This window comes from Jaculus jaculus, chromosome 1, assembly GCF_020740685.1.
Source record: "Jaculus jaculus isolate mJacJac1 chromosome 1, mJacJac1.mat.Y.cur, whole genome shotgun sequence".
In the NCBI taxonomy this organism is placed as follows: domain Eukaryota; kingdom Metazoa; phylum Chordata; class Mammalia; order Rodentia; family Dipodidae; genus Jaculus; species Jaculus jaculus.
Window position 1 is genome coordinate 129,300,369 of NC_059102.1, and position 26,425 is coordinate 129,326,793.

The window sequence follows — 26,425 nt, forward strand, 5'->3', positions numbered from 1 at the left end:
CATTCCTCTATCGTTCACCCTCATATTCTCTTTAGAGGAAGTCCCTCTCAACTGGTAGCTTCCTTTGGCTTTCACAAACCCCAGTGATTCTCTGGTCTCTGCTCCCTACAGGACTGGGGTTACAGATGTGTGTGGCCATACTCAGCTCTTCACATGGGTGCAGGGAAATTGAACTCAGGCGGTCTCAGGCCCTCTCATATCCTCTTGTTTACAGCAAGTGCTCTTACCTGGTGAGCCATCTCCTCAGCTTCCTGTTTTTTGTTTTTTTTTTAAGCTTCATCTTTGATGACTTGCCTGATCAATAAATTGGGTGATTAAACACTGAAGTACAGGTTGCCTTTGGTGAGGAGGGGTTGAGATGGTTACAGATTCTAGGAGACCCTGAGTGACCCTGGCTCCTCAGTCTAGTTTAGACTCACATAACCCAGCACCTGTCCGCATGCAGTGGGCCTTCTGGGAAGGGCTCCACTTGTTCCCTTAACCAGGCCACCTGGGGCTGACTGTGTCCATCCCTCTGCCAAGCTGGGGCTCCTCTGAAGGCAGAGAAGGCTGAGGAATCACATTTCCCGGCGCCTAGCCCAGGCTGGAGAAATGGCTCAGGGATGGAGAACGGTGTGTAAGCCCGTGGCTAGGCCAGGCCCCAGGAGGGGCAGTGCATATTGACGGCTTGTCCGTGATGGGGTCGTCCACAACTGGCCCTGCTCCTTCAGCACCAGCAAGGCCAGACAGGCCTACACAGGTCCTGGATGTGAGTGGCCTCCGTGCCGGCCCCTTGCGGCCCCAGCCCGCGGCGCCCTGTCACCACGGCCGAGCGGCAGGGCCTCCGCTCCTGCTCTCCAGCCCCACCATTTGTCTTGCAGCTGCTGCCGTGGCTCGGAGCGAGACACTTGCTTGTAGCTTGTGAGCTGTGTATAGGCAAATCTTTCATTTTTCTTTCATTATGCCGGCGTGTACTGTCACTTAATTTTTATGTATGCAATCCTTCCTGACAAATATGATCTGCTGCCTGGTAATTCGTCTGACGCTCATTCTGTTCTGCGCTCTAATTACAGCTCCTATTCCTGACACCGAGGCAGCCACTCTGCCACCGCTGGGTACCGCACCTGTCAGCCCGACCATGGCACTGACTAATGCCCTTTCATGCCAGCCTTGTGTTAGCAAATACAGGCACAGGGAGGGGCCCAGAAGGGGAGGTGGAGGAGATCGGATTTGCATAAGCCTGGCTCCCGGGTCAGCAGCCTCAGGAGATGAGGTAGGTGGTTGCCCGGGTAACGCGGCTGCCGCCACAGCATCCCACATAGTAGGTGTACATTAGACATTGGTGGATGCATAATTCATACCCACACATGGGGTATGAAGGGCCCCTGCGTCCTTTCTATGTCACAGTGTGATGGCAATTAGTTCAATCTCTTGCCCAACTATCTCTCTCTCTTTCTTTGTGTGTGTGTGTGTGTGTGTGTGTGTGTGTAGTTAGCTGTGTGCAGACCCTTGTGCTGGAAGGGTGCTATCTCCTGGTTCTTGGAGACTTTCAGTCCTGGGCTTTAGCTCTGTGCTGTCACCTTCCAGAGTCAGGTGAGGACAGAGGAAGTTCCAGTAGCTACTTCAACAAATAGGGTCTTATAGAACACCCATGCCAGCCTCAATTCAACTGTGACTCTGAGCACACAGCCTGGAGTGGAAACAGGCCCGAGAGGTCTCCTCCACCCATCATGTGCGCAGTCTGTGCTCAGAGGCCTCAGGAGCCATCCAGCTTGTGAGGACAGGCTCTTCTGAGTCCCAATTCTTTCTCATTAATATAATAAGTGCAGCAGTCTGAGTGGATAAAATCACTATGTCGGGGGAGAAGGGTTGCTGCCGTCCCTAACGAGGCGATTCTAACCGGCTCTGACGAGCGCTACGTCTTCTCTGCAGCAGGACAGAGTGAGACTCGGGCCTGACTGACGGGCCCAGGAGGCAGTGCTTTAGCTCTTCTCTGACAGTTGTCTTCTGTGTTCTGGCCTTTTTGAAGCTCTTAAGTCAGACAGGGGTTGGGGTGCAGCTCAGGAGTGGAACACTTGTCTAGCGTGTGGGGAGACTGGGTTCCATCCTAGCACCACAAAGAGAAAGCACTAGGTACAATACAGGCCAAAGAGGACCAGGGGAGAGGTAGGGCTTCCTTCTAGACACAAAAGCTAGCAGCTGCAGTCCCAGTTGGTGGCCACAAACCCTGACCTTCTGGGAGCACGGGCTTCAGCCACAGAGGGACATCACTGTGACCTCAGAGGAGTTACTCAAGTGCCCTGCACTTCAGATTCCGTGATCCTGCAGAACCTGAAAACCACTGGAGGCATGTAGAAGCATTCTTAGCTCCCCAGGATAGTCCCCGCACAGCCCTCCCTTAGGAGCCCAGGGAAACATTGGACGAGGTGTCCCCAGGGTTTGGATGAGGACATATCCCTCTTTACACTCATATTAGTGCTCGTGCAAGTCTCCTGAGTCGCAGCCACCGGAACCTAAATGGATAGCGACAGCTTCCATAGGAAAGTGTCTTCCACAAAGCACCTCAACGGCCACTAGAAGTTGCTGTGGGCATGTGGCTGACTGTGGGCACTAGGGTGTTGGGACCAGGAGACACCTGGGCTTGAGCTGTGTGGAATGGAGTGAAAATGAGTGGAAGCAGACCGTAGCTCCCTCCTGTTATTCCACAGATGTAGCTGCCTAGGGGTTGCTGGCAACTGGCTTCAGGGAGAGAAGTAAGGGGTTTCTAACCCCACAGCCCTCTGGGAACAGCCCCCTGGGCAGATGGGTAAAGGCCCGCTGGGTGTGGCTCGGGCGTACAGGCTCCCTGTCTCTGCGGCAGCTCCGGGCTGTGCTGGATTCCGAGCTCTCAGTAAAGGCATCAGGCTCCATTGCCGTTGCTCAAGCTTCACCCTCACTCACATGGCAGGCATATGGGCTCAAAAGCCGGCCACAGCTCTATTCCATCCAAAGCACATCTGACAGAGCTTCCTACCCCTCAGTGGCCTGGGATCGCTCCAGCCTTCCAGTGGCATTCAGAGCCTGAAGCTATACCCAGCCACCCACTCAGTCTCACAAGAGACCCCCAGTCCCCTCGCCCAGATGTGGCTCTCTTCCTATCTGCCCACCTGTTCCTTCTCCCTTTTGAGGTCCAGCAACCTAGCCCCACACTTTCAAAACTGCATCTTTACAACCTCAAACAGAGACAGTGCACAGGTCCACCCAGGGAACAGGCCATGGGTCCAGCGGGGCACAACAAAGGAACCGCAAAGCAATGCAGCAGGTCACCAGACACAGCCCACCTCACAAAGCAGGCTCTGCCCACCTTCCAGAAAGGGCCTGTAGGAGACATGAGGGTGCAGGGAAGCTTCCAATGGCTCCCCTGAGCCTCAGTTTCCTCTTTCCTTGGTCTGTCCTAAAGCAATGAGTAAACTCTAAGACTCAAAGGCATTTTACCACACTGAGAAAATGCTCCCAGGAGAAAGCCTGCTCCTCCAGCTGGGTCACCCAGGTCTGTTGCACTGGCAAGGGGCACAGGCCTCTTACCTAGTGAGTGGGCTGCGGTGGTCTCAGAGCTGAAGAAGCGGCCCAGGCCGAGGTCACCAAGCTTCACAATGCCTGTGGCTGTGATGAACACATTGGCGGGCTTGATGTCTGCAGGGCAAGAACATGGACATGGGGTTGGTGTGGGGAGAACAGGCCTGGGAGGGACATGTGGGTCAGGCAGGAGGTCTGGAAGAAGCCAGGAAGGGCCTTTTAGTTACGGGCAGCTAACTCTTACTAAGCTATCAAAGCCCATAGGGAAGTTCCCTTTTTCGGGAAGCCTTCTTGCCTCTGCTTACCACTATCTGTGGGTCCTTGGACATTTACTCCCTATGCCTTATTTTCTTCACGTGTAAAATGGGTCTAACCTCACCCACTGCACAGGGTGGCTATGAGCTCGGGGGAAGGATTTCTGTGCTATTGTTTCATTTTGTAAGGCTGTAGCTCCTGCATCTGAACAATGGCCCAGCCCACACGGCAGGCACTTTTGTGACAATCTGTGCAACAACACAGAACTCAGCAAAAGAAGCTGTGCCATACTCCAGCAATTAGAGGTCCACCGATATACAGGGCAATGGCCAGAGACACTAGAGAAGGCAGCTTTGCAGTGGACTCCTTCCTCATAACTTAGGACGTCTGCTGGAAACAGTCCTGTGTAAGTGCCTCACCGCCTTTGCTCTACCAACTCCTAAGATGTCAAAGCCCACAGAAAATTCCCCTGCCCTGCCCTGGACAGAGCTGGCAGCATCACTGGAACTGGCCATACCTGGGATATCTCTGCAGGCTCTGGAATGGTGTTGGGGACACTGGAGACAGTGTGCTGGGGTGGCCCCAGTCCCTGAAACTTATGTAACTATCTGGCACCAGGGGCTCCCCTGCCCCCATGTGCAGCTGCTGGACTCCTCCAGTGTGGGGAACACAAAGTGGCCTAACTTGCACAGAGGAGCCAGGGAAGCTTGGTGCTGGGGTCCCAGGGCCGGCAGGGCGCACCTCGGTGCATCACGCGGCGGGAATGCATGTGCTCCACGGCACTGCACAGCTGCACGAAGTACTTCCACACGGTCCTCTCGGGGATGAGCCGCTTCTGCTTCTTAAAGTACTGTGGGGGAAGCAGACAGACAGGCAACAGGCTGGGTGAGCAACTTCCAGGAGGGGCAGCAGGGTGCTTGCTGCAGGAGGCATGGGGCTGGAGCCGTGGTCAGATACCATGTAGGCTCTGGGTGCTATACCCGGCTGGTGTGCACATCCACAGGCTTCGGCCCAAGTGAGGTCAGCACTGTGTGGGTTCAGCCTGGCTCAGTGTGGTCCTGAGGAAGGTAATGGTCCAGATCTGTGCACAGGGAACTCCAGTGTCCCTGTCCCCAGCCTCCCCTTGTGTGGTAAGGGGGCACCCAACCTGCAGGAAATAGGCTTGATGTTCTCAAATGGACCTTTGGCTTGAGCAGTTACTAATCTGCCCCTTTCCTGGAAAATCACGTTCAGTACTGGAGGGGCAGGGTGGGGAAGCAAAACCAAAACTAGGATATATTGAGAGAGCTTTAAGAAATAGAAAAGTTCTGGAAGGATGATGCAGAAGCATATCCTGAGGCAGTTTGGATATTAGCATGTGGGCCAGGTGTGTGGGGAGGTGCTGGGTGCCAGGTGGCACCTATTACCAGGGCAGCAGGCTGTGTGGCTTATGCCTTGGCCAACAGAGAAGCTGTTTCCCCAAAGCAGCCAGTGGTGGCGCTGTGGCCTACTGCCAGGAAGCTATTGTGATGCAGGAAGTTAACAGGATACTTTCCCTGACTGGGATAGGGGCTCAGGTGGAAAGAAGGACCCATACTGACATTGCCAAGCACATGCCATGTCGGCCATGGCACTGGGCCCACAGAGGGGCAGATGAGGAACTGAAGGCCATTCAGGGGAGATCGGTCTGGCCTGAGTTCTTCAAAGCTTCCAATGGTGCAGGGAAGCCTGTGAGAGGGACTGCTCAAGAGAGACTCTGCCTGTACCCAACACTGACCAGGGGAACTGGGAGCTGGGACCCAGAACTGGGCATGTCCAGAGAAGAGACAGTTGCCGGCTTGGAAATAAAGCCCCCTGAGGCTCTTCCAAGGCTCCTTCTAGGAGACAGACCTCGTGGGCAAGCTGACTTAGGCTCTCAGCAGCCCCCACCCCCCGCCACCGCCCTGAGCCACCCCCAGGCCTCTGTAGTGGGCCAGGTGGGCTGTTATTTACACGGTGATGTTATTTGGTTGTCATTACAGTGTTTATGTGGGGATGTGCGCAGCCGAAAGCAGTGATTTTTCTAAATGTCATGTTCTATAAGCACTGGCTGACATTTAGTAGGAAAGCACAGAGTCTCTGGTGAGTTCTGGGTAGCGGCAGCTATGGGCTTCACCAGTCCATAAATAATACCAGGGAACTCAGGACCTGCTGGCCAGCAACCCCTAAGGGCAGTGGGACAACCATGGTGTGGACCTAGGTTGGGCCTGGAAAGGCCAAGTTCCTCTGGAACCCCAGAGATAGCTAGAAAGTGGGAAGGAAAAGCAATCAAGAATTGGGCCGGGTATGTGGAAACAGACACGGGGTCACTCCTCAGGCAGGTGTCAGAGCAGGCCAGGTCTCTGAAGTACCTGGCATATTCTGCCTCCCCTGCTGGCTGGGGCTACAGCAAGCTGGACCCTGCTGAGTGAAGATCCTTGAGGACAGAGGCAGGTGAAAAGCAGGGCTAGACACTAGCCAGGGGGAATGGACGCCAAGGCAGCAGAAGTTACCCCAGACAGCTCAGCCATGCTGGAAGTCTGAGTCACTCGGAGCCTAAGATGGCCGAGGGAAGTGGCACCGGAGGGAGGATGGCTGTGAAGCAGAGCTACTGGTGACTCCTCCCGCTCCTTTAGCTTGAAGGAGTGGATGCCAGCCTGCAGGCAGGATGGACACTGGGACTCAGGGAGGGGACCATCTGCCTCTAGCCCCACTCCACAGTCTGACAGGCCATGCAAGGGCCTGGTGTCCATGAGCTGCAGGGTGCACACAGGACAAGCGGTTCTCTAGTTCTCTGCTCCTACTCTGTTTCCACCTCCTCCTCCTCTGCTTTGGTAACCAGTTTCCAGAACACAAGGCTGACTATGTTTGTTCACACCAGGTGTCTTAGGAAGCTCCTGTGACCTCAAGGGTAGTCACAAATCCTCAGCTTGGATGAGAGGCCCCATATGACCTTACAGCAGCAGTTCCCATTGCGTCTAGTGTTCTCACTAGACCAAAGTGCATTCTACCCCCTTGGGTACTTGCCTAGCTGTGCCTGTCTCTGCAGTCTTTGTTCCAGGATATTGGCTTAGGGGTTACCTCCTCTAGGAAGCCTCCCCTGATTTCCACAGGCTCTGACCTTGGCTTGCAATGGCAGCACTGAGATCTTAGCAGGGGCTGCACATGGTGGACTGGAGTGTGTGTGTGTGTGTGGGGGGTGTTGTATGTTCAGGGGAGGATACAAGTGAAGGAGAAACTAGTGAAGGGGGGCCTAAGACATGATATAGCACGTCTGTTCCCACCAGGGATCGGCGTTGAGATTAACATCCCTGCAAATGCATTAATATGTCAACGGAAATATAAAAGCAGGTGATAACGGCTCAGTAATGCCGCTTCCCAGCGACACTGTATTCCTAGGGGCCGAATTTCAGAAGAGCAAGTGCTGAACAATTGCTCAGTCCCCGGTGCCTGCTGGGAAGGCAGCTCCATGTCTATCTCATTTCCAAATGTGGTGGTAGCCCAGTGGGGGCTTGAAAATGGCCTGCTCTCACTCAGGGCAGATGGACTGGCTCACAGGAGGGAGGTGCCGGGAGTCCATCCTAAGTGAGAGGACCTCGAGGGAAGAGCAAGGAGCAGGTCCCTCTGTGTGCGTGCTGCGCTACCTTATACAGGAGACTAACCTCTCCAAGCCTTGTTGGTGAGATTGCGGGCTCAGTGGGGTGCATAAGCATGCTGGGCATGCCTGTGGCTCACAATAGCAACCACCAGTGGAGTTGCCACATCCCTGATGCCAAACTCATGGTGGACCTGCTCTTGGGCCTTGGGAGGGGACCATGGTGGCTGGGGAGGTCATCTTGGGGACCATGCTTACTGAACAGTCCCAGGCCATGGTTGACAGAGACCTGGGTGAGTGTCCACATCCTGGGTATGCTCAGGCAAGACAACCTCTCTGGATTCTAGTTTCCCTTTCTGTAGAACAAAGCAGTTGGGGCTGCTCGACATGGCCCTCTATTCCCTGGGCTGGGGTCTGACCTTCAGGGATACGGCCCATCCATGCCTGTTTGTACTGCAGGGAGAAATGCCCATGTGTTCTAGGGCGGGCTGGGGCAGCACAGTTGGCCCTTGTTTATCCACCAGCCTAAGTGTCATTCTGCTTTGCTTTGTGTACCTGAAAGAAGACAAGGGTACCCCAAACAGTGCTGGGGATGGGCTGAGGCTGGAGTGGTGAGGGATGTGTGGGCTGAAGGAAGGCTGTCAGCCTAACCCCAGGTCCCTGACCTTGATCATCTGGGAGAGGTCGCCTGCGTCGGCCAGCTCCAGCACAATGTTCAGCTCGTTGTCCTCAATGAATGAGTCCAAGTACTTGATGATGTTCGGGTGGTTCAGTTGCTGCACCAAAGGGGGAGAGAGAGGGGAGGGTCACACCAGTGATGGGCAGCATAGCCCCTGCGCCTGCTGGGGGGCTTCACGTTTGATAGAGAGGCAGGACGAGAGCAAAGGTCTGTACTTGGGGTCAAGAGAACCAGGGTGATGCAGCATCCCTGAACCTCTGTGTCCTCACCTGCCCATTAGGCAGGATGCTCTGAAGAGGAGCTATGAGGGTGAGGCTAGGATCCTGAAAGCAGCTGCCCAGGGCTAAGTGGGACTCAAGGGGCACCAAGGAAATGATCCCCTGTCCCCAGCCGGTCTTCCTCCAGAGCAGAGCTGTGCCAGCCTCTGTGAAGGGGTGACACAACCTGTGGGGCCCGCATCACTACTACTCTTTCTGCTCTCTCAGGACCTCATCTACCCCAAGGAAACCTTAACCATTCCCAACCTAAGTGCTGCTCACTGATTCTCTTGGGATGGAGAACCCGCTCTGGTCTCCACACTGAAGCCTGCATTTGCTGAGGTATGTGGAGGCCAAGCAAGGAGGTGCCCCGCTGCTGGAAGCCAGCCCCTGCCAAGCAGATAGAACCCTTGGTGGCACTATACCTACAAGTTCTGGGGCAATGGGGAAGCAGAGGGAACTTCAACGTCCTGCCACAGTGTGGCCGACAGCCAGGAGCGATTGACAGCATATTTCCTAAGAGGCCTGGAAGTCTCTGAGCCCAGGTTGCCTAAGGAACAGCTGATCTGTCTGGTCTGTCAGGAAGAGTAAGGTCAATGCCACAGACCCTTCCTGAGAGAGGACACTCACTGTAGGTGGACAATAATGAGTGGGAGGACTGGACCAGGGAAAGGGCTACTGACTCACCCAAGCCCTGTGGCCCACATTGTATGCTAAACTCCCTGCTCTGGTCAGTGAGGGCCAGGCACAGGGAGAAGGAACTATGAAACTTATAATTAGGAGGGGACAGTTGGTTAAGTTTACACAAAACTGGGAGGGCCCATGCTGACAGAATCCACTGAGATGCAAGACAGAGTGGATATCAAGGAAAACCTCCTAGAGGTAAACTTTGAACTGCTCTCTGAAGATCAACAGAATTATTGCATCTAGGAGTTTTGAGGGGATGGTTTGTGCAAAGGCCCTGTGTAGGAGGAAAAGGACATATCTCAGGGGCTAAATAGAGGTCAGCATGCTAGGGGGAGGTTGAAAGCCAAGGGTAGTGCATATGGGACAAGGTAGGGGAATACCATATTGAGTCTTAAAGGTTCCCTGGATACGCCATCTCCTGACAGAACAATGAGGAGCTTTGAAAATTCATAAGGGGTCATACCAGGTATTTTTCTTATTATTTGTAAGAATATATATGCATAGATCTATCAGATACAGTACCACTAGTATTGTTTCCCATTTGTGACTTGAACTTTCAGCTTTGAATGGTGGCTATGATAAGCATGAATGATTCCTTCTGGTAATGTCGAGTCAATACTTCTTTCTTTTATGGCTAGTGCTGTATCCTGAGACACCTCTGTTTATCCTCCAGTTATGAAGAGTCCCCTCATTTTCTTCCACAAGCTTTGAATTATGCCCCTTAGCTGGTACTTACTCTGTAGTCCAGGCTGATTGCAACCTCATGACAATCCCCCTTCCTCAAACTTGCATGCTGGGATCACATGTGTGTGCTGTGTATACGTTAGCCTTGGATTTTATATTTACTCACATACTATAGAAATGATCCCTGAAGACACAGTATGAGCTCTAACATTTCCTTGAATAAATTTTGCATCCACCTATGTGCTGGGAGACAAGGGTTGTAGCCCTCTCCCATCAGCAGGTCCAGTTTCCCCAGCTCTCTGGGTTCAAAGTCTTTCCTTGCTTTGGTGGTTGTGTCAAAAACTACCCGTGCCAGGTTTTGCTTTCAGGAGGTGGTGTGCTAACATGGGCCACTGCATCAGCTTCTTTCAGCAAGCCTCAGTACTGTGCTGTATCTTCCACTGATAAAGGGGATCAAGGCAATTAGCAGCCAGGAGAATGAGCTTTAAAATCTGTACAGGGCAGCCAAATGTGGTGGCACATACCTGTAATCCCAGCACTCAGAAGACTAAGGCAGGAGGATTGCTGTAAGTTAAAGGCCAGCCTGCTCTGCGTAGCAAGACCTTGTCTCAAAACAATCTATATCTAGGAGCTACAGAGATGGTTCAGTGGGTAAAGGCACTTGTTTGAAAAGCCTGATGGCCCAGATTCAATTTCCCAATACCCATGTAAGATGCAAAAAGAAGTCTACTTGTCTGGAGTTTGTTTGCAGTGGCAAGAGGCCCCTGTGTGTCCATTCTTTCTGAGAACTCTGCTTGCAAATAAATAAAATATTTTAAAATCTGTATCTAATATTAATATATCTATCTGTTTATCATCTATCTACCTATCATCTATCTATCTGTATTAACTACTAAGTCTATCAGTGCTAAGGTGAACTGCTATTCCTTGGCTCCTCTTGAACTTGGCCATGTTACTTCTTGGTGCTCCCTCAAATTACCCAGGCATTAATTTCTCAAACAACTTGCAAAGGTTAGGCTTAGAGGATTAAAGCTTTGGTCAAGGAGGTACTGGCTCCTATTCCTGTGAGGGGCAGATCTGAAGCCAGGCTATTTAGCCACCCCCCCCAACACCCTACCAATCCACCAAGGCTCAGGCCAAAAGGGGCCCTCAAGGTCAACTGGGCCAAACCTCTGAAGACCACCAGAGAGGGGAAAAGATTAGCCATAGGTACACAGCAAGCTGGGCCCATGCAAAGTCTAGAACCTTGTCTACAAAGTTCACTTTCTCCTGTAGCCCAGGAGGTAGGTCTTAGGTGAGGGACAAGAAAGTGCTACAAAAATGTGACACAGGTGGGTTTTGTTTGGCTTTGGATGGAGGACGGATGGGAGAGGGGGGAAGGAAGGGTGAGCTGGGGGCGAAAGGGCCATCCACAGAATGCCCCCTCTTCGTTGCTTTCTCAGGGTCATGACCTTCTAGAAGTGATGTGGACTGCTTGGGGCCTGTGTGCCATACTAGGCTGCACCCCCTGTCTGTAGCACTCGATAATGCTCAATCCCCACACTGAACAGAGACTAGTCCCACACAGACGGCTGCTCATCAGCCAGTAAAGTGGAATTTGGAGCTTGGGGTCTCGGCCTGAGTGATAAAAACCATGGCACTGGGGAAAGGGGGGCTCGTGAGCACTGCATTTCCTATTGTTGTATAGCACAGCCTGCTCACTTCCCACGGAAGCCAGGGACTGAAAGATCCAACTAGTACCTGCCTTCTCCGTGACCTGAGACTCCCAAAGGCAGGACCCAGGACTGAGAGCAAGGGGCCATGACTGGCAGATGCACTAAGTGTCTAGGATTCTGCACTGCCTTTGGTGAGTATCGCTTAGAGCTCTGATTTGCTGGGAGCTGCCAAGCTGTTTGTGGGGAGGGGGGATAGGGAGGAGGCTGTCTAGCGCTGCCTGACTTCCAGGCACTCCCCTGGTTTTAGTTATGTAATCCTTGCAATCTCCTGAGGCAGGAGTTCCCTGCCTAGGAGGAGATAGGCTAATGAAGGCTCAGGGAAGTTACGTTGCTTGTTTAAACAGGTCACATGGCTTGGAAATAAAGGTGAAAGTAGGATTGGAACTCAGGCTCCCAGGCTACTGAAGCCAGGGCCTTTGTTCCTCTCTGGGCTGCTTCTGGCCCCCACTGGAGTTCCCCCAAGATTCCAGATTCTTTGAGATCCTCAAGTCTTGGGTAGAGTAGAATCTCCAAGTCTAGTCCACACAGTTCTTCTCTCTGGCTCTGAAAAGACCAATAAAGAAGCCTGCAGAAAAAAGGTGGTAACCCCAAAGCACACTACCCTGAATGGACTCTGGCGCGATACACCCCACACAGCTGGCTCAGTGAGGACCTACCTGGCTCAGGCCACTCACCTTCAAGAGACCAATTTCCTTGACACAATCCTGCCTGGCCTTGGCATCCATCATCTCAAAGATCTTGGGCAAGAGAAAGCAAGAAATGGAGTAGTTAAAACCAACTCCACACAGTATTCAAGTCCCACTCTCCCTCCTCCTTACTGAGAAAAAGCTAGAGTCTATTCACTGAGCATTCACATGAAACAGGTCCCAGGACCACACTGTGGGGCAGGAGTCACTGTGTCCAACTCAGGGCAAGGGCCAAGGCTCAGAGGCTCTGTGGCTTGCTGAGGCCATGCCCTGTTATGTACCCTGTCCTCACACTCCCAGCTCCTCGTCAGAGACCTGCAGAATAGGACTTGCAGGTGCAGACCAAAGGTGACCACTGCTGCTGTCCCAGCACAGCATACAGATGGCAGGCAGGAGAGTGGTGCAGCACTGGGTACAGTGGTAGCACAGCTGCCTTCCATAAGGCAGGAAAGAGAGAGGCAAGCCAGCCCGTAGCAGCCTCTGGGCGGAAGCCGACAGCTTCTTGGTCAAGGGACTTGCCGCCCCAGTGTCTTTGAGTACATGAGGGTCACAGGTCAACATCATTCAGCCAGAGGCTTCTACACCCTTTGGTGCCTTCCTGGATGGGCTGCCCTCTCCCACTGGGACCTATAGGGGGTCACCTGGCCCAGGCTGCCCACCTTGCTCAGCAGGACAAATAGGATTCAATGCTCATGTACTTCCCAGCTTAAGACTTGGAGGGTAGGATAGGCCCTCAGAATCAGGCTCAGTCTGGATCTTTCTCCCTGTGGCCTGGGAATGTCACGTCTTTTTCTGTTTTCCTCATCTGAAAAATGGGACAATAATCCTTGGCCATAGGCTGCTGTCAAGGTTCCATGCTTTCTGAGCATGTCCTTGTATACAGCAGGTACTCAATGCATGCACAGCTTTCTTTTGTTTTATGGTTCATAGTGAGCTTTCCTAAGCTTGAGTTCCCCTGGTTCTGCCAAGGAAGTGGGGTCAAGGGGGCAAGGGGGGGGAGGCTGGGGCCACGACTACTGCGTTCAGGGGCTCAGCAGCTCCTGGGACGCAGTGTGGACTCATGGCATTGGCTCACCTGCACCTTCTTCAGAGCCACTGTCTTCCTGTCCAGCAGGCAGGTGGCTTTGTACACCTCACTGAATTGTCCTCGGCCAATCTTCTTCTCAATCTGGAAGTCGGCCAGTGAGCAGCGAAAAGACAGAGTGTTGGAGTGCCTCTGTGGGGGTGGGGTGGACATAGGGCATCGGTGCCTAGGCAGGCTAGAGTAGGGGGCCTGGGACTAGACAGCTATGGCTTCTAGGACCCCACACCCTAAGAGCTCCTCTTAAGGTGAACAGGGACTATATTTACCATTTCCAATACCAGAGCTTCCCCTGTACTCCCTAGGGGCTTTCTATCCTGGACCCTATCTGCTTCCACAGCAACTCCATGGTGGTGAGGAGCCCAGACCGCTCAAGTTCCCACTGTGTTTCTCACATCCTTCTTGTCATCCCAGAGACTATCTCTGTGGCCCCACCCTACTCATTCCCAAATCTGCACTGCCTAGGTCTGGGCCTGACAAGCAGTGCAAATGTTTGAATAAGAGGTGCATGATAGCCGGTTGTGGTGGCGCACACGGGTAGGAAATTGCTGAAGAGACAGAGGCAGGAGGATCAGGAGTTTGAGGCCAGGCTGGGCTACACATTTGGGCTGGAGATATGGCTTAGCAGTTAAGGTGCTTGCCTGCAAAACCTAAGGACCTAGGTTTGATTCCCCAGTACCCATGTAAGCCAGATGCACATGGTGGCGCAAGTGTCTGGAATGCGTTTGCGGTTGGCTGGAGGCCCCGGCATGCCCATTCTCTCCTTTCTCTCAAATAAATACAATAAAAAATTTTAAACAGAGGTGCATGACCCCTCTCAACTCTTGAAAGTCACTGTCAGCAATGGCAAGTTCACCTGCATCAGAGAGGGGACATCGAGCTTAAAATGTACAGTCTTATAGTATGAGCTCCTTTTTGGGACAAACGGCCCCTTTTAAAGTGTCAAAAAAAAACCAGATGTCATGGTGACTCTTCAGGGCCAAGACTGAAGCCTAAGGTGGAGCTGCAGGGCCTGTCCAGGGCTGGAGCTACCAGGGAGACCACAGTGGTCAGTGGCCATTCCATGGTACAAGTATGTGCTTGGGAGGTAGGCAGAGGTGGGTCCTGGGGAAGAGGGACAGAAATAGCAAGAAGAGCAAGGCTGCTGCCACACCTCTGATCTGCCCCAAGTTGGTCTGCCATGATGACTCTATTGTGTCTCCATCTGACTGATAAAGAAACTGAGGCTCAGAGAGGCCAGCCCTCCCAATAGCCTTCCCAACCACCCTCCTGCCACAGCGCCACCATGAGACATAGGCACTAACATGGAGCTCAGTGGGGACTGAGGGCAGGGACTGGGTCTTAGTGGTGGCTGGCACACAAAAGGGCACAGAAATGCCTACTGAGCTTAGTCCAGGGGTCTGGGTAGAGCTAGAAGCACTGAAAGTCCCTCCTGAGCAGGATGAGCAGCTGGACTTCTAAACTGAAAATGCCTCATCCACATTAGGCTGACCCCATTCAAGAGAGTGAAGAATCCAGACACTGTGTTGTGTGGGTTCTCGAATTCACCCCACCTGGGATACAGACATTGAGACCAATTGCCTGGAGGGAGTCTCTGGTGTGACTAAGCATCAATGGGGCTAGGCGAGCTGGATCCCAGCCCTGGTTCACCCACTCAGTGATCTCAAGCAGTTACACACTCTGTGCCTCAGTTTGCAAGAGGAGACAACAGAAGTGTCCATGTTTTAGAGGCACTGAGAGGATCATCACATGAGGTAGCCATATGTCATTTCTTTGAGCCTAGCACATAGTGGGTGTGCATAACTGTTGTCATGGCTACTGAAAGGTCTCACAGCTATGGATGGGCCAGATGGAAGGAGCTTGAGACCCAGTTGCTACTCTTGTTCCCACTGCCAGACTTTCTGCCACACTATATGACCCAGTCATGCCAGAGGAACTATGGACATCCTACTGGCAGGAGGGTGTGTTGGAAGCCCCAGCCCAGCAGCCCTCCTCATGCAGGAAGGCAAGTTGGGCCAACCTTGACTCTGAAGTCCTGAGGCATGATGACCTCCTGTGGTGGTTGGTTTGGAGACATCTTGCCTGGAAGTGTGGGCAGAGGGAAGACAATGTCTGTTGGGTAAATCCTTCAGGAATGGCAATTACTTGATCAACCTGCTGAACTCCTATCTAAGAGGATAAGCTTTATGGGGAACCTGCCTCTATGCTGCCCTCAGAGTGACCCTGAGTGACCCTGCTCCCCCATTTCAGGAACTGAGTGATGGTGTTCATTCTTCACAAAGGATAGCAGGGCTAGGACTGGACCAGAACCGTGGGCTGCAGAGTGGAGCCCAAGCCATTCGCTCTCTGCAGGGCCACCTCCAAGCTCCCATTCTCCTCTGCTTTTCCTCCAAGGCCCCATGAGGAGCCATGCATGGTACTTTTCTTTTGCCCCCTAAGCCCCTTCCAGTGCCAGATCATGGGCTTCTCCAGGATGGGGTCCCTCTATGTCCCTTAAACTAACACTGAGTGCTCTGGGCACATTCACTGCATGACACAGTGGACTGAGTGCTAAACAACCTGGCACATAGTAGGACTCTGTGACTTTGTCATCTGCAGGAGTGCAACTGAAATCACATACCCTCATAAAGTGCCAAAGACTGCTCCTGAGCCTGTGGAAGGACACGAATTCACAGAAGTGACAATAGGCTGCTACACATTAGGCACCTACTATGTGCAGCTGTCAGCTGCTTTGAGCCATAGCCTCTTTGACAGCCCTGAAGCAAGGGTTCCTTGCCCTACACTCAGGCTGGTCAGTGGAGCTGGACTTGAACTCACAATCTGATCCAGGGCTAGCTATACTACTGGGGGACATGGGTCTCTTCCCCCTAGCATAATGATGGGTATGGATGGGGTGATGCCCAAGGGTCCTTGTTATAGGAACATTGGGATTTTATCCCAGGGAGGTGTGGAAGGTTGGCTGAAGTCCCCAGTGACACTCTGCCCAGCCCAAGAGGCTGCGTTGCCCAATTCTGCAGTAGCCCAAAGCTCCCTGGATGTGAGCTGGATGGGTGAAGACATCCTGGCTAAGGCTGAGGTTCCAGCTGTACATATACATATGGATGACCTAGATTTGCATTTTCTGTCACAACCCCTTCACCCTAATTAGAGCACCAGTTTTCATGGTGTAGCTCAGGCAGCACCATGCATCGGGGGCACGTCCAATGACTCTGTGGTCCATCACTGCCTGCAAAGGGCTAGGCTGGGTCTTGCCCCCAAGGTGACCTCTGCACAGGTGTGGGACACCTTGGGATACAGGGCTCCTGAGCAGCAGAATGCTGACCCTGATTTAATTGCAAGGAAGGAGGGAAGGCTAAAATGCTTTCTAGCCCTAACAACCAGCCCTCAATGCAGTCCCCTCAGAGGCCTGCTTCCCTTCTTGAGTCACCCCCAGAATGTTTCACTGCTGCTCCTGCAGTCCAGTGACTCTGGGCTGGTCATCCACTTATAGGGACAGGAACAGAGCCCCTTAGGTTTCTCGGGGGGGGGGGGGGCGGTCCCAGGAGATGACACAGGTGATAAGAATGCATGGGGCTTTAATTTCCCTGAAAATGATCCAGGTCCCAGAACATTTTCTGCATTGGTGAGATCTAGCTGTAAACTAGTGGCCTCCTGATGGCCTTTCAGGTGGACACCTACTGCTTACTATTCCCTGCCCTGACATGCTAACACTTTGTTGGCTTCCAGGGAAACAATACCCTCCCTCCAGACACAGGATGGCAAAGGGGGAATAACCACCCCCAGGTCCTTGGGTGCTGGGGCCTAGGTTGTGGTTTAAATCTTGACTTGGCCACTCCTTGGCCCCTTCATCTGTATCACTGAGGTAAACTGAGGTGTCCTCTTCACATGAATGCTGAAGGTGAGACAAGGAAACAAACAGAAGCACTTGGAGATGGCCAGGCACACAGGAAATGGAAGAGGTTATCATTACTGGTATTTCTCTGTCTATAGAATAGGCTAATGGCAGCACCTACTTCCCAGGGGCAAATGAGGCAAGGCTGTCTCTGGACCAGTGGACAAGTCCAGGGGACTCTGAGCTGTGGTGATAATCATTATCCAGAACTCAAAGAGAGTTTGCTGACCTCAAGGACCAGTGACCTTGGGGACTTGCAGGTAAGGGACATAGCCTTGAGACTTCATGGTCCCTATCCGAGACTATTGCTGAAAGGACTCTACTATACAATGGCTTTCCCACACTCCCTTCCAGGGCTGCTGAATGGGATGATACCTTGGGGGGCATTCCTGACTTCTCAGGTGCCTGCCCCAAGATGTGGTGCCCTTGGCGCTCCCTCAAAGGTAGAGGAGGACAGAAAGCTGGGCCAAGCATTATAAGGGATCAGGCTGGTGACCCTGCAGCATGTTCCCCCTGCTCTGTGGCCCATCACGTGGGCCCTGAATGAGGGCCCTTGCCACAGGTGAAGGAAGGTCTAGATCCAAGCTTGAGAAGGAGGCTGGAGCAGCCTTTGTGAGCGGCAAACTCAGACAGGAGCCAAGGGGACAGCTGAGGTCCTTGGCAGCTGCCCCCAACAGCATCTCCTCCAGAAATGCCACCAGCTTTCTGAGGTCCAGTGTGTGGGGGGGACACCCAGGACCTCCACCTACCCTAGAAAACTCTGAGAAACCCAGGTTCTCTTTTCTAAGTCAGATCAAATTAGGCCACAAACACCAACCCCCCCCCCCACACCCTTCACTAATTTGAGTTTAAAATGTTTGAACCACAATATGCCTCAGCCATCGACCAATCCTCCCCAGCCCAAAACAGGAACATAAAATTACATGTTAAAAGAATGAAAATGCATTCGCCCAATTAATTTTCTGAAATCTCATTAAAAAATTTAGCCTGACTAAGTCAGACTTCTGACCTGAATTTTAATCATCTTTACACTGGATGGGTCTTTTCTCCCTGATATTTGCAATGGATCATTAATTCTACGGCAACTGTTTCTGTGATTTTAAAAAGCACATTTCATCAGAATGACATTTCCTGTAAACGAACTTCACCTTTAAAGACATCTGACACTGTATATAAGGAACTTCTAGTGGATTCGGTTTCTGTGGGTAAAGCAGTATGTTTTAAGTCTGTGTTGCATAAAAGGGCACAATTTACAAAGAGTCCACATTGTCAGAATCCTTCTGAGGCCAACCCCGCTTGGCTCCTCACAGTGCGGCTAATTTCAAACCAAAAGCCACTCTTTGCTGTCAAAGACCTGACAGTGTAAAGATGCTCTCAGGCCTACAGGGAACCTGGGCTCAATCCTGACTCTGCCCCTTGTGAACAAGACAGCAGGACACTTCCCTGCAACCTGGAGCACTGAATAGAGGTCTTCCTCCTCTGAGCTGGAAGAACTCAGTAAGATGTACCAAGCAACAAACTGTTAGTTCGACTGCTATTGTCATTGTCCCATCTTGGAAGCATATACCGGGCTCTGTGGGCCGTCAGCTTAGCAAATACTGAGCAGCTGCCTGTAGCATGGGCAACATGACGACAGGCCCCAGACCACTCGAACTGCAGCAGCTCCCACACTGGTAACCCAGCTTGAAGACAGCTGAGCTCAAACATGGGTCAGAGAATCTGGGGCTAACTTGGAGTACCACCAGGCAAGGCCACAGCGCAAAGGCAGAGAGATGGGTCCCTGACACAGAGGCTGATCAATCCCCATCCCAATCCCATGTGGTCAGCACTTCCCCGGGGAAAGTCTCTCCTTGGGCAGCACCTCCTCGCTGTCCCATTTCACCCTATTTAAGCCTCAGTCCCCCAGGAATCTCTCTAAAACCCAACTTGCCTTTGTCAACCTAAGACCCACAATGAGCTTAACTTTGGCTATGGGTTCAATTTCAAATGACAGCGCACAGACTTGAGATCTTACCTAAATGCCCAAATGCCACTGTTCTTTACCCTTGTGTAACACACAGGGGTTTGAATGCCTCTCTAACCTGCCTAGCTCATTGCAGGTCTAAAGCCTGTAATATGCTCTTTGGTCTTTCTGGAATATTCCCCTCTGTATCCTGCCCTAACTCTGGCCATCCACTGAGCAGCCCCATCTCTGCACTGCCAAGGCCTCTAGTGCCCTCCTCTTTGTTTACACAAGGACTTTCCAGTAGGCTACAAACCTCCCACCACAGGCCAGATACCAGGTAAGGCCCTTTGGAGAAAGAAAACAAATGCTTCCTGAATTTACAATTGGTAGCCAACACTCTTGGGTTTGAACTATTAATATGTGGTTATTAGACCTTACCTATGCACCATCATTTCTTTGGGAAACTTCACAAATATTTTGGTCTATAAAACTCATACCTAGGGCTGGAGAGGTGGCTTAGTGGTTAAACACTTGCTTGTGAAGCCTAAGGACCCGGTTCGAGGCCCGATTCCCCAGGACCCACATAAGCCAGATGCACAAGGTGGCACATGCATCTGGAGTTCATTTGCAGTGGCTGGAGGCACTGGTGCATCCATCCTCCCTCCCTCCCTCCCTCCCTCTCTCTCTCTCTCTCTCTGCCTCTTTCTCTCTATGTCTGTCTTCGTTCTCAAATAAATAAACAAATAAAATAAAATAAAATAAAATAAAAAACCCCATACCTACAGAGAACTTCCCCAGCTCCCTGTGAAGTATACACATGTCTGTCTCCACATGGAATGGGTGTTTCCCTCCCTGAAAATCCATGTGGTTTGTCATGGGTTGGCCAAGCCTTGTCTGTCAGCCCAGAGGAACATGCTTAGCACAGGGGGTGAGGTGGTCGCAGCATCCTGCGTTCATTCATTAGGAACCTCAGTTAAAGCACACCTGGCCTTCCTAGGTGTATATGGATTGCACAGCTGACTCCATTAGGCTCAGCAAATAGATTTCTGTGCACTGATGGCTCACCTGGTTAAGAAGCTCCTGGAAAGTCACTAGCTTGGCTAGAAAGGTGTCAGAAACTGCAGGTGAACTATTTGTAGTTTCTGATCTATCCTGGGGGTACTAACCCAGTTGTAGGGGCTTTAACTGTGAAAACCTCAATAGTTTTTAAAATATAAAAATAAAGTCCATGGGGCTGGGGAGATTGCTCAGTGGTTAGATTCGTCAGTGGTTAGGCTTGCTTATAAAGCCTGCTGGCCTGGGGTTTGGTTCCCTAGTACCCACATAAAGCCAGATGCCCAAAGTGGCACATGTGTCTGGAGTTCATGTCAGTGGCAAAAGGCCCTAGTCATATCTATTCTCTCTCTAAGATATGAACATATTTAAAGCCCGTGGTACATTGCTTCCTCAATATTCATCAGGTTGGGTGTTTGAAATACATTCTGTGCTTGAGTTTTTACATCTGTCTCATGAGTCATTACTATCAAAGTATCATTACTATCTCCATTTTACAGATGCAGAAACTGAGGACCAGAGAGGTCCCGTAGCCAATGTCACCTAGCTGGCAAGGGATGAAGGTGGCAGGGAACCTAGTCTAGCCCATATTGGAGCAGGTGGGGCCTGGCTCTAAGGGCAGCTTCTGGTAAACAATACTCTGGATGTTGGTTCCACGTGATTCTGTGTGCTGAAACGGGTAACATTCAGCTGTGATGTCTCCCCAGATGGGGCTGAGACCTTACTGGTGCTTCATGAAATGAGACAGAATGTGCCTGGCTGGCCTGCATTCCTGCTCCAGCCTAGGGCTGGTGTGGCACACTCTGCTGTGAGCCCTAGGACTGCAAGGCCAGCCAGGTGCAGGGGGAGCTGGGGCATCCTTGCCTGAATGATCGTATCTGATTACACTTAACTATGTCATTACCCACTCCAACATGTGCGATGAGCTGCTGAGGACATCCCTGCCACTGCGGCCCACTGCCTCTTCGCCTTGTGTGAGAAATAATTACAGGCCTCTCTCCTCTGCCAAATGAGGCTGTAATTAACCCTAATTACTCGAAATGCAACTGGCTAATTCCAGGAGATTAATCAAGGGGGATTCGATTGTTAGTGAATGACTTAATATGACAAATGGCTACATTACCCAAGCAGGCCCCAGTGCCCCAGTCACCAACCAACACCAGGTCCTGTAGGCTCTGGACCAACAGTGTTCTGGGGCTTCTCAGCTCTGGGGCTTTGCCTCCCCAAATTCTACCTGGAAGAAGGTCCTTGCATGCCAGCCAGTAGCGGACACAGAGTACAAGCAACATAGATGTCCAGTGCCCACTAGCTCATTGGGGCTTCTGAGTGAATCTACAGCAGTACCCTCTCTGAGGCTGAGGCCGAACTATACCACAGAACATAACCGTGAGAGCGCAAGCACAGAATATAACTTGTACAACTCAAACGCATAAGTCTTCCAATGGGAACTAGGAAGTTAGAAGCTGTGACAAGACTTCCATGGCTCAGGAATATGGCTGTCTTGAATCTCGCCTTGATCACATCTCACGGGATAAGAAGCCAATCCTGGACAAGAACTCTGCATCATTCCAGGCTGTCCACAGGACCCCTAGGATCCTTGCCCAGTCAAGCTCTTTGCCCTTGAGGCCTTTGCCAGCCTTCTTCTTCTTCTTCTTTTTTTTTTTTTTTTTTGAGGTAGGGTTTCACTTTAGCTCAGGCTGACCTGGAATTCACTATGGAGTCTCAGGATAGCCTCGAACACACGGTGATCCTCCTACCTCTGCCTCCCAAGTGCTAGGATTAAAGGTGTGTACCATCATGCCCAACCAGCCTTCTTCCTTTTTTAAAAAGTATTATTTATTTGCAAGGACAAAGAGAGAGAGAGATAGAGAGAGAGAACAAGACAGAGAGAGAGGAACAGAGACAGTGAGCATGGTGTGCCAGGTCCTTTTACTACTGCAAATGAACTCCAGATGTATGTGTCACTTTGTGCATCTGGCTTTATGTGGGAACTGGAGAATTGAACCTTAGGCAGCAAGTTTTGCATAAGCAAACACCTCTAACCACTGAGCCATCTCCCCTGCTTTCTTCCTTGAAGAATCCTCTCTGCCTAGTTGCATCTGGTGTCCTGCTGAGGCTAGGGTCTCTTGAGTTTCTTCTTTATTTCTTACCTTTTTCTCCCAGGATGCTGTATGCTCACTGAGAGTGGACCAGGGTCTGCCTCACACCGCCACGTTCTGGGTAGTGCAATGCACATTTATGTGCACTGCACTGATTAAGTGGTACAGAGGGCTCCTGGCAAAACCTCACTCTAGAGGGGTCCTCTGTCTAAGGAGGAGGAAGACCTGGGGCTAGCCTTCCTCTTCCCTCTCCACTACAGGAGTGTAGATGGCACAGCCCAGGTGCATGCACACAGGTAACGGTAGAAGCACAGGGATAGGGGCTTACTGCCTCCCCAAAGTAGTGGCCTTTGGACCAAGACTTGGAGGAAGACTAAGGAAGGTATTCCAGGCCAGGGAACAGCACTGGTGTGCAAGGCAGCCAGCATCCAAAGCCACATTCAAAACAGCTCCACGGGCAGCCTGCCCTCCAAGGTGTCTATAGCTAGGGCAAGGTGGATATAAGGAGCCTTTTCCCCAGAGCCTGCTGGTCTAGATCATAGGCTGAAGAGGACCAGACACTGCTCAAACCCAAACATAGACTGATACTGGCTCAGGGTAAGGAAGAACTTATTTGCATGTTCCTGAGTCCCTCTCTCTCTCCTCATGTGCTGAGCCACTGAAATGAAGCTATTCCTCTCATGTGGAAACCCACAGGGCAGGTTCAGGGTGCGGTATCCCACTTCTCAGAGTGCAGCTGAGCTAAATGAAGATGGGTCATTAGTACAGGTACTGAGTGCTCCAACACTTGAAGGATCTAGTGAGATGTTCTGTCTGGGAGTGCTAAGGAGTTTCCTCCAGGGATGAAGGCACCTCAGTGTTCTTAGGAGACAAGGAAAAGGGCTTACCTGTGACTCTGGAGGGTGTGCAGGCCCCGGCGTGTGGCACAGGTTGTTTGGGCTCCCGCCATGGGGCATGTGGCTGGGCTGTCCTGCCATCCTGCATGCCAGCCTCACGAGGTCAAGAGCTGCGACAGGAAATGAGAGCCTGGTCACTTTCCCCTGTGGATGTCACTTGCCCCATGGATACAGCAGTTACCAACTCATTATCACCAAACTCAGAAGTGATAAGGCTAGGACTCAACACCCCAGGAGACACTTTCCCTCCATGATGCTATCCTAGCTCTTTTGCTAGGATCCTTCTATTGGGAGGGGAAACTGAGGTTCTGGCAGGGAAAAATTAACCATTCTGGGCCATCAAGCAGGTTCCAGATTCAATCCTGCATCACCAGATTCCAAGCTTTCTTCTTCCCACAGACTCTATCTATCTATCTATCTATCTATCTATCTATCTATCTATCTATCTATTCATTTATTTCCAAGCACAGCAAAATAGAAGAGAGAGAGAATGGGTGTGCCAGGGCCTCCAGCTGCTGCAAATGGACTCCAGATACATGCACCACTTTGTGCATCTGGCTTCATCTGAGTACTGGGGAATCAAACTCAGGTCATTAGACTTTGCAAGCAAGCACCTTAATCACTTAGCCATCTCTTCAGCCCCCACAAACTTTGGAGGTACAACTTTCTGCCCACCTGAGCCCATCATCACATCCACATAAATTCAAGTTGGAAGACTGGATGGCCAGGAAAGAGGACAGAGCCAGACTTGACGGCATCTGCAAGAAGGACCCCCACCCACAATATTCCTGTTCCTAGTACTCTGGTGCACCAGACCCCACAACACAGAAGGGCCAAGCTCCTGCCTGAACCTCCTGGCAGAGACAGGATCTCTGCTTAGGGGAGCAGCTCTATCTCCAGGGCTGAGGATATCCTGTGTGTTAGGAATGCTGGCCATCAGTGACCACAGTAATCACAGCTAACCTGATCAAACCCACACTATACCCATACCCTGTCTTTCCCAACAGCATTACTCTTGACATCAGCGGCAGAGGCTTCTCTGTCTGCCAAGCCCCTCCAGTGCAGTGAACAGCTGACATGCATGGAAGCTGTCTGGCTGAGGGAGAGCTGGTACCACCCTGTGAAAAGTCCTGCATCTACCCCACAGCATCTTCCATGGGTCAGGCCCAAGCTCACTCTCACAGGGCATGAAGAGGAACCTATGTAGCTCAAGTAAGGAGTGAATCCTTGAAGTTGACTTGGCTACTCTACAGGCCTGCTCTGCATGTCCCAATTCTATTCTGAACATAAAGGGAACTGGCCCAGGCTACTGACCAGTGCCACTATACTCCCTTGAGAACCATTAGTCCCTACAAATGATGACCACCCTCCCCCCCCAGGGGCACCTAAGAGTGGGTAACTTTATATAAAGAAAAGTTTGCTGGGCATGGTGGCACATGCCTTTAATCCCAGCATTTGGGAGGCAGAGGTAGGAGGATTACCATGAGTTTGAGGCCACTCTGAGACTACGTAGTGAATTCCAGGTTAGCTTGGGGTAGAGTGAAACCCTACCTTGAAAAGATAAACAAGAAAGAAAAGAAAAGAAAAGTTTTATCAAGCTCACATTCTGAAAGTTCATGGACATGCATGGTGCCAATGTCAGATCAGCTGCAGTGGGAATCTCTTAATGGATAATATCACAGTGTGGGGACACATATGAGATGGGAGATCACACAGATAGGAAGCAAAAGAGCCATTTGAAGGTGCAACTTGGGCTTTTATAACAACTCATTCTCTTGAAAAGTAATTCAGCTGGGGAGTTGGCTTAGCAGTCAAAGGCGCTTTCTTGTACGATGCCTGCTAGCCAGGGTTCAATTGCGTAGCACCCACAGAAACCACATGCACAAAGTGGCTCATGCATCTGGAGTTTGTTTGCAGCAACAAGAGGCCTATAACTGCTGAGGCGTCTCTTCAGCCCTCTACCAAGTCTTGATTGCCCACCGAGTTTGAACTTCAGCGTCCTTGAGGGTACCCAGAGTCCTACGGTGTGGATGTGCCCTGGCCCCCAGCACCGCTCTTTCTGAGTCTTCTGGCAAGCTCTTCTTCATTGCTCTTGTGGTGGTAAAACTACTCTCTGGCACATAAGAAAGACAGCAGAAAAGAAGGCCCCAAAGTAACAGATGCAGAGTGCAAAAGGCACCCCGTTGGGGGTGGGCCCTCATTGTCTGAGGGTCTCTGCACTGTGAGTGTGAGGGCTATTCCAGGCCAGCACAGTTCACATGGCCTCCTGCCTGCAACACTGTCCACTTTTGATGTGGATCCACAGGCAGACCGCCCCCCTTCATGCACACAGGATTGGCCTCGCCTCACCTCCCACCTCCACTGTAGGTCTCCCCAGAATGTAGAAGGGACCAGGTGCCCCCAGCATCTTCACACCACCTGGTTGAGTTCCCTGCTGAAGCTGTACTCCCCCCCCCCCCAGGGTGACACAGTGGAGGAGCTGGGTACAAAAAGCCCCAGGATAAACAGATAAACACGAGCATCTTCCTCAGGCACCACTGTTACTCAGGGGGAAAAGCAGGCTACAACAGATATGAGAAGGAGTCGGATGTAAAATGCGCATGAATTTGAAGATGAAACCAGAGGCTCCCGCGGGCTCTGCAGCTGCTACGGCAGCACCCCTATACCCCTCAGGGTGACATGTTCACCGTCCTCTGCCCTTAGGGAGACCTCCAGGGAAAAGTTGGAGAAGTATCTTCAGGAGAAGATTCTGTCTTTATCTCAGAAAGCTCTAGAATGGACCCACAGGCTGCCCTGCCCTGGCAATGCACACACATGCTGTCCTACCCACTGCCCCGGCTCCTTGTAGATGGAAAACCAGAAGCCAAACAGTGCCTGCACCTTGTCTTTGGATTTGCCTTCCCTCATCCTGCCTTGCCTGGCCTCAACCCCACAGGCTTTGGGGCCAGAGGCCCTGAGTTTGAATCTTGAACCTGTCACTCACCAGCTAAGACTCTGCGAATCTTACTGGGCAGGCACCTGGCAAGTGTTTGCAAAGGTCTACACCTTGACAAGAGCATCTATCAGCTTTGTGAACCCCACTCAAGACTCCAGAACTATTACCACCACCTCAGCCCCTCAAAAGTAACAATGACAGTGAAGGTGATATTTAGTAATTGCTGGCCCTTCCTATGCTGGACCCTGTTCCATGCCCTTCACCTCATGAAACTGTCGACACAAAAGACACAGGTCTTACTTCAAAGAGAAATAAGAGGTAGTTTATTCTGGAGACAAATATGAGTGACCATGGCCAGGGAGCAGAGATTTAGGTTACCCCAAACTCTACGTTCCAATGTGTTTGCAGTTTCAGGAAGTTTTTATAGTGACAGAA

At 51.6% G+C, this 26,425-nt stretch overlaps 1 protein-coding gene across 2 annotated transcripts in view; it reads right to left on the bottom strand.

The window, feature by feature from the left end:
• Positions 1 to 26,425, bottom strand: part of Nek6 (NIMA related kinase 6) — an 84,638-nt gene that overhangs the window by 18,606 nt on the left and 39,607 nt on the right. The window contains exons 2-7 of one of the 2 annotated variants that reach the window (XM_045141701.1): positions 23,047 to 23,165; positions 13,165 to 13,257; positions 12,078 to 12,140; positions 8,047 to 8,157; positions 4,531 to 4,639; positions 3,544 to 3,651 (exon numbers count right to left, since the gene is read on the bottom strand). In XM_045141701.1, coding sequence (XP_044997636.1) covers positions 3,544 to 3,651; positions 4,531 to 4,639; positions 8,047 to 8,157; positions 12,078 to 12,140; positions 13,165 to 13,257; positions 23,047 to 23,136 — 574 coding nt within the window. In that variant the 5' untranslated portion in view covers positions 23,137 to 23,165. Of the gene's footprint in view, positions 1 to 3,543; positions 3,652 to 4,530; positions 4,640 to 8,046; positions 8,158 to 12,077; positions 12,141 to 13,164; positions 13,306 to 23,046; positions 23,166 to 26,425 lie in introns of both variants that reach the window. The other variant, XM_045141700.1, reaches the window with a different exon arrangement.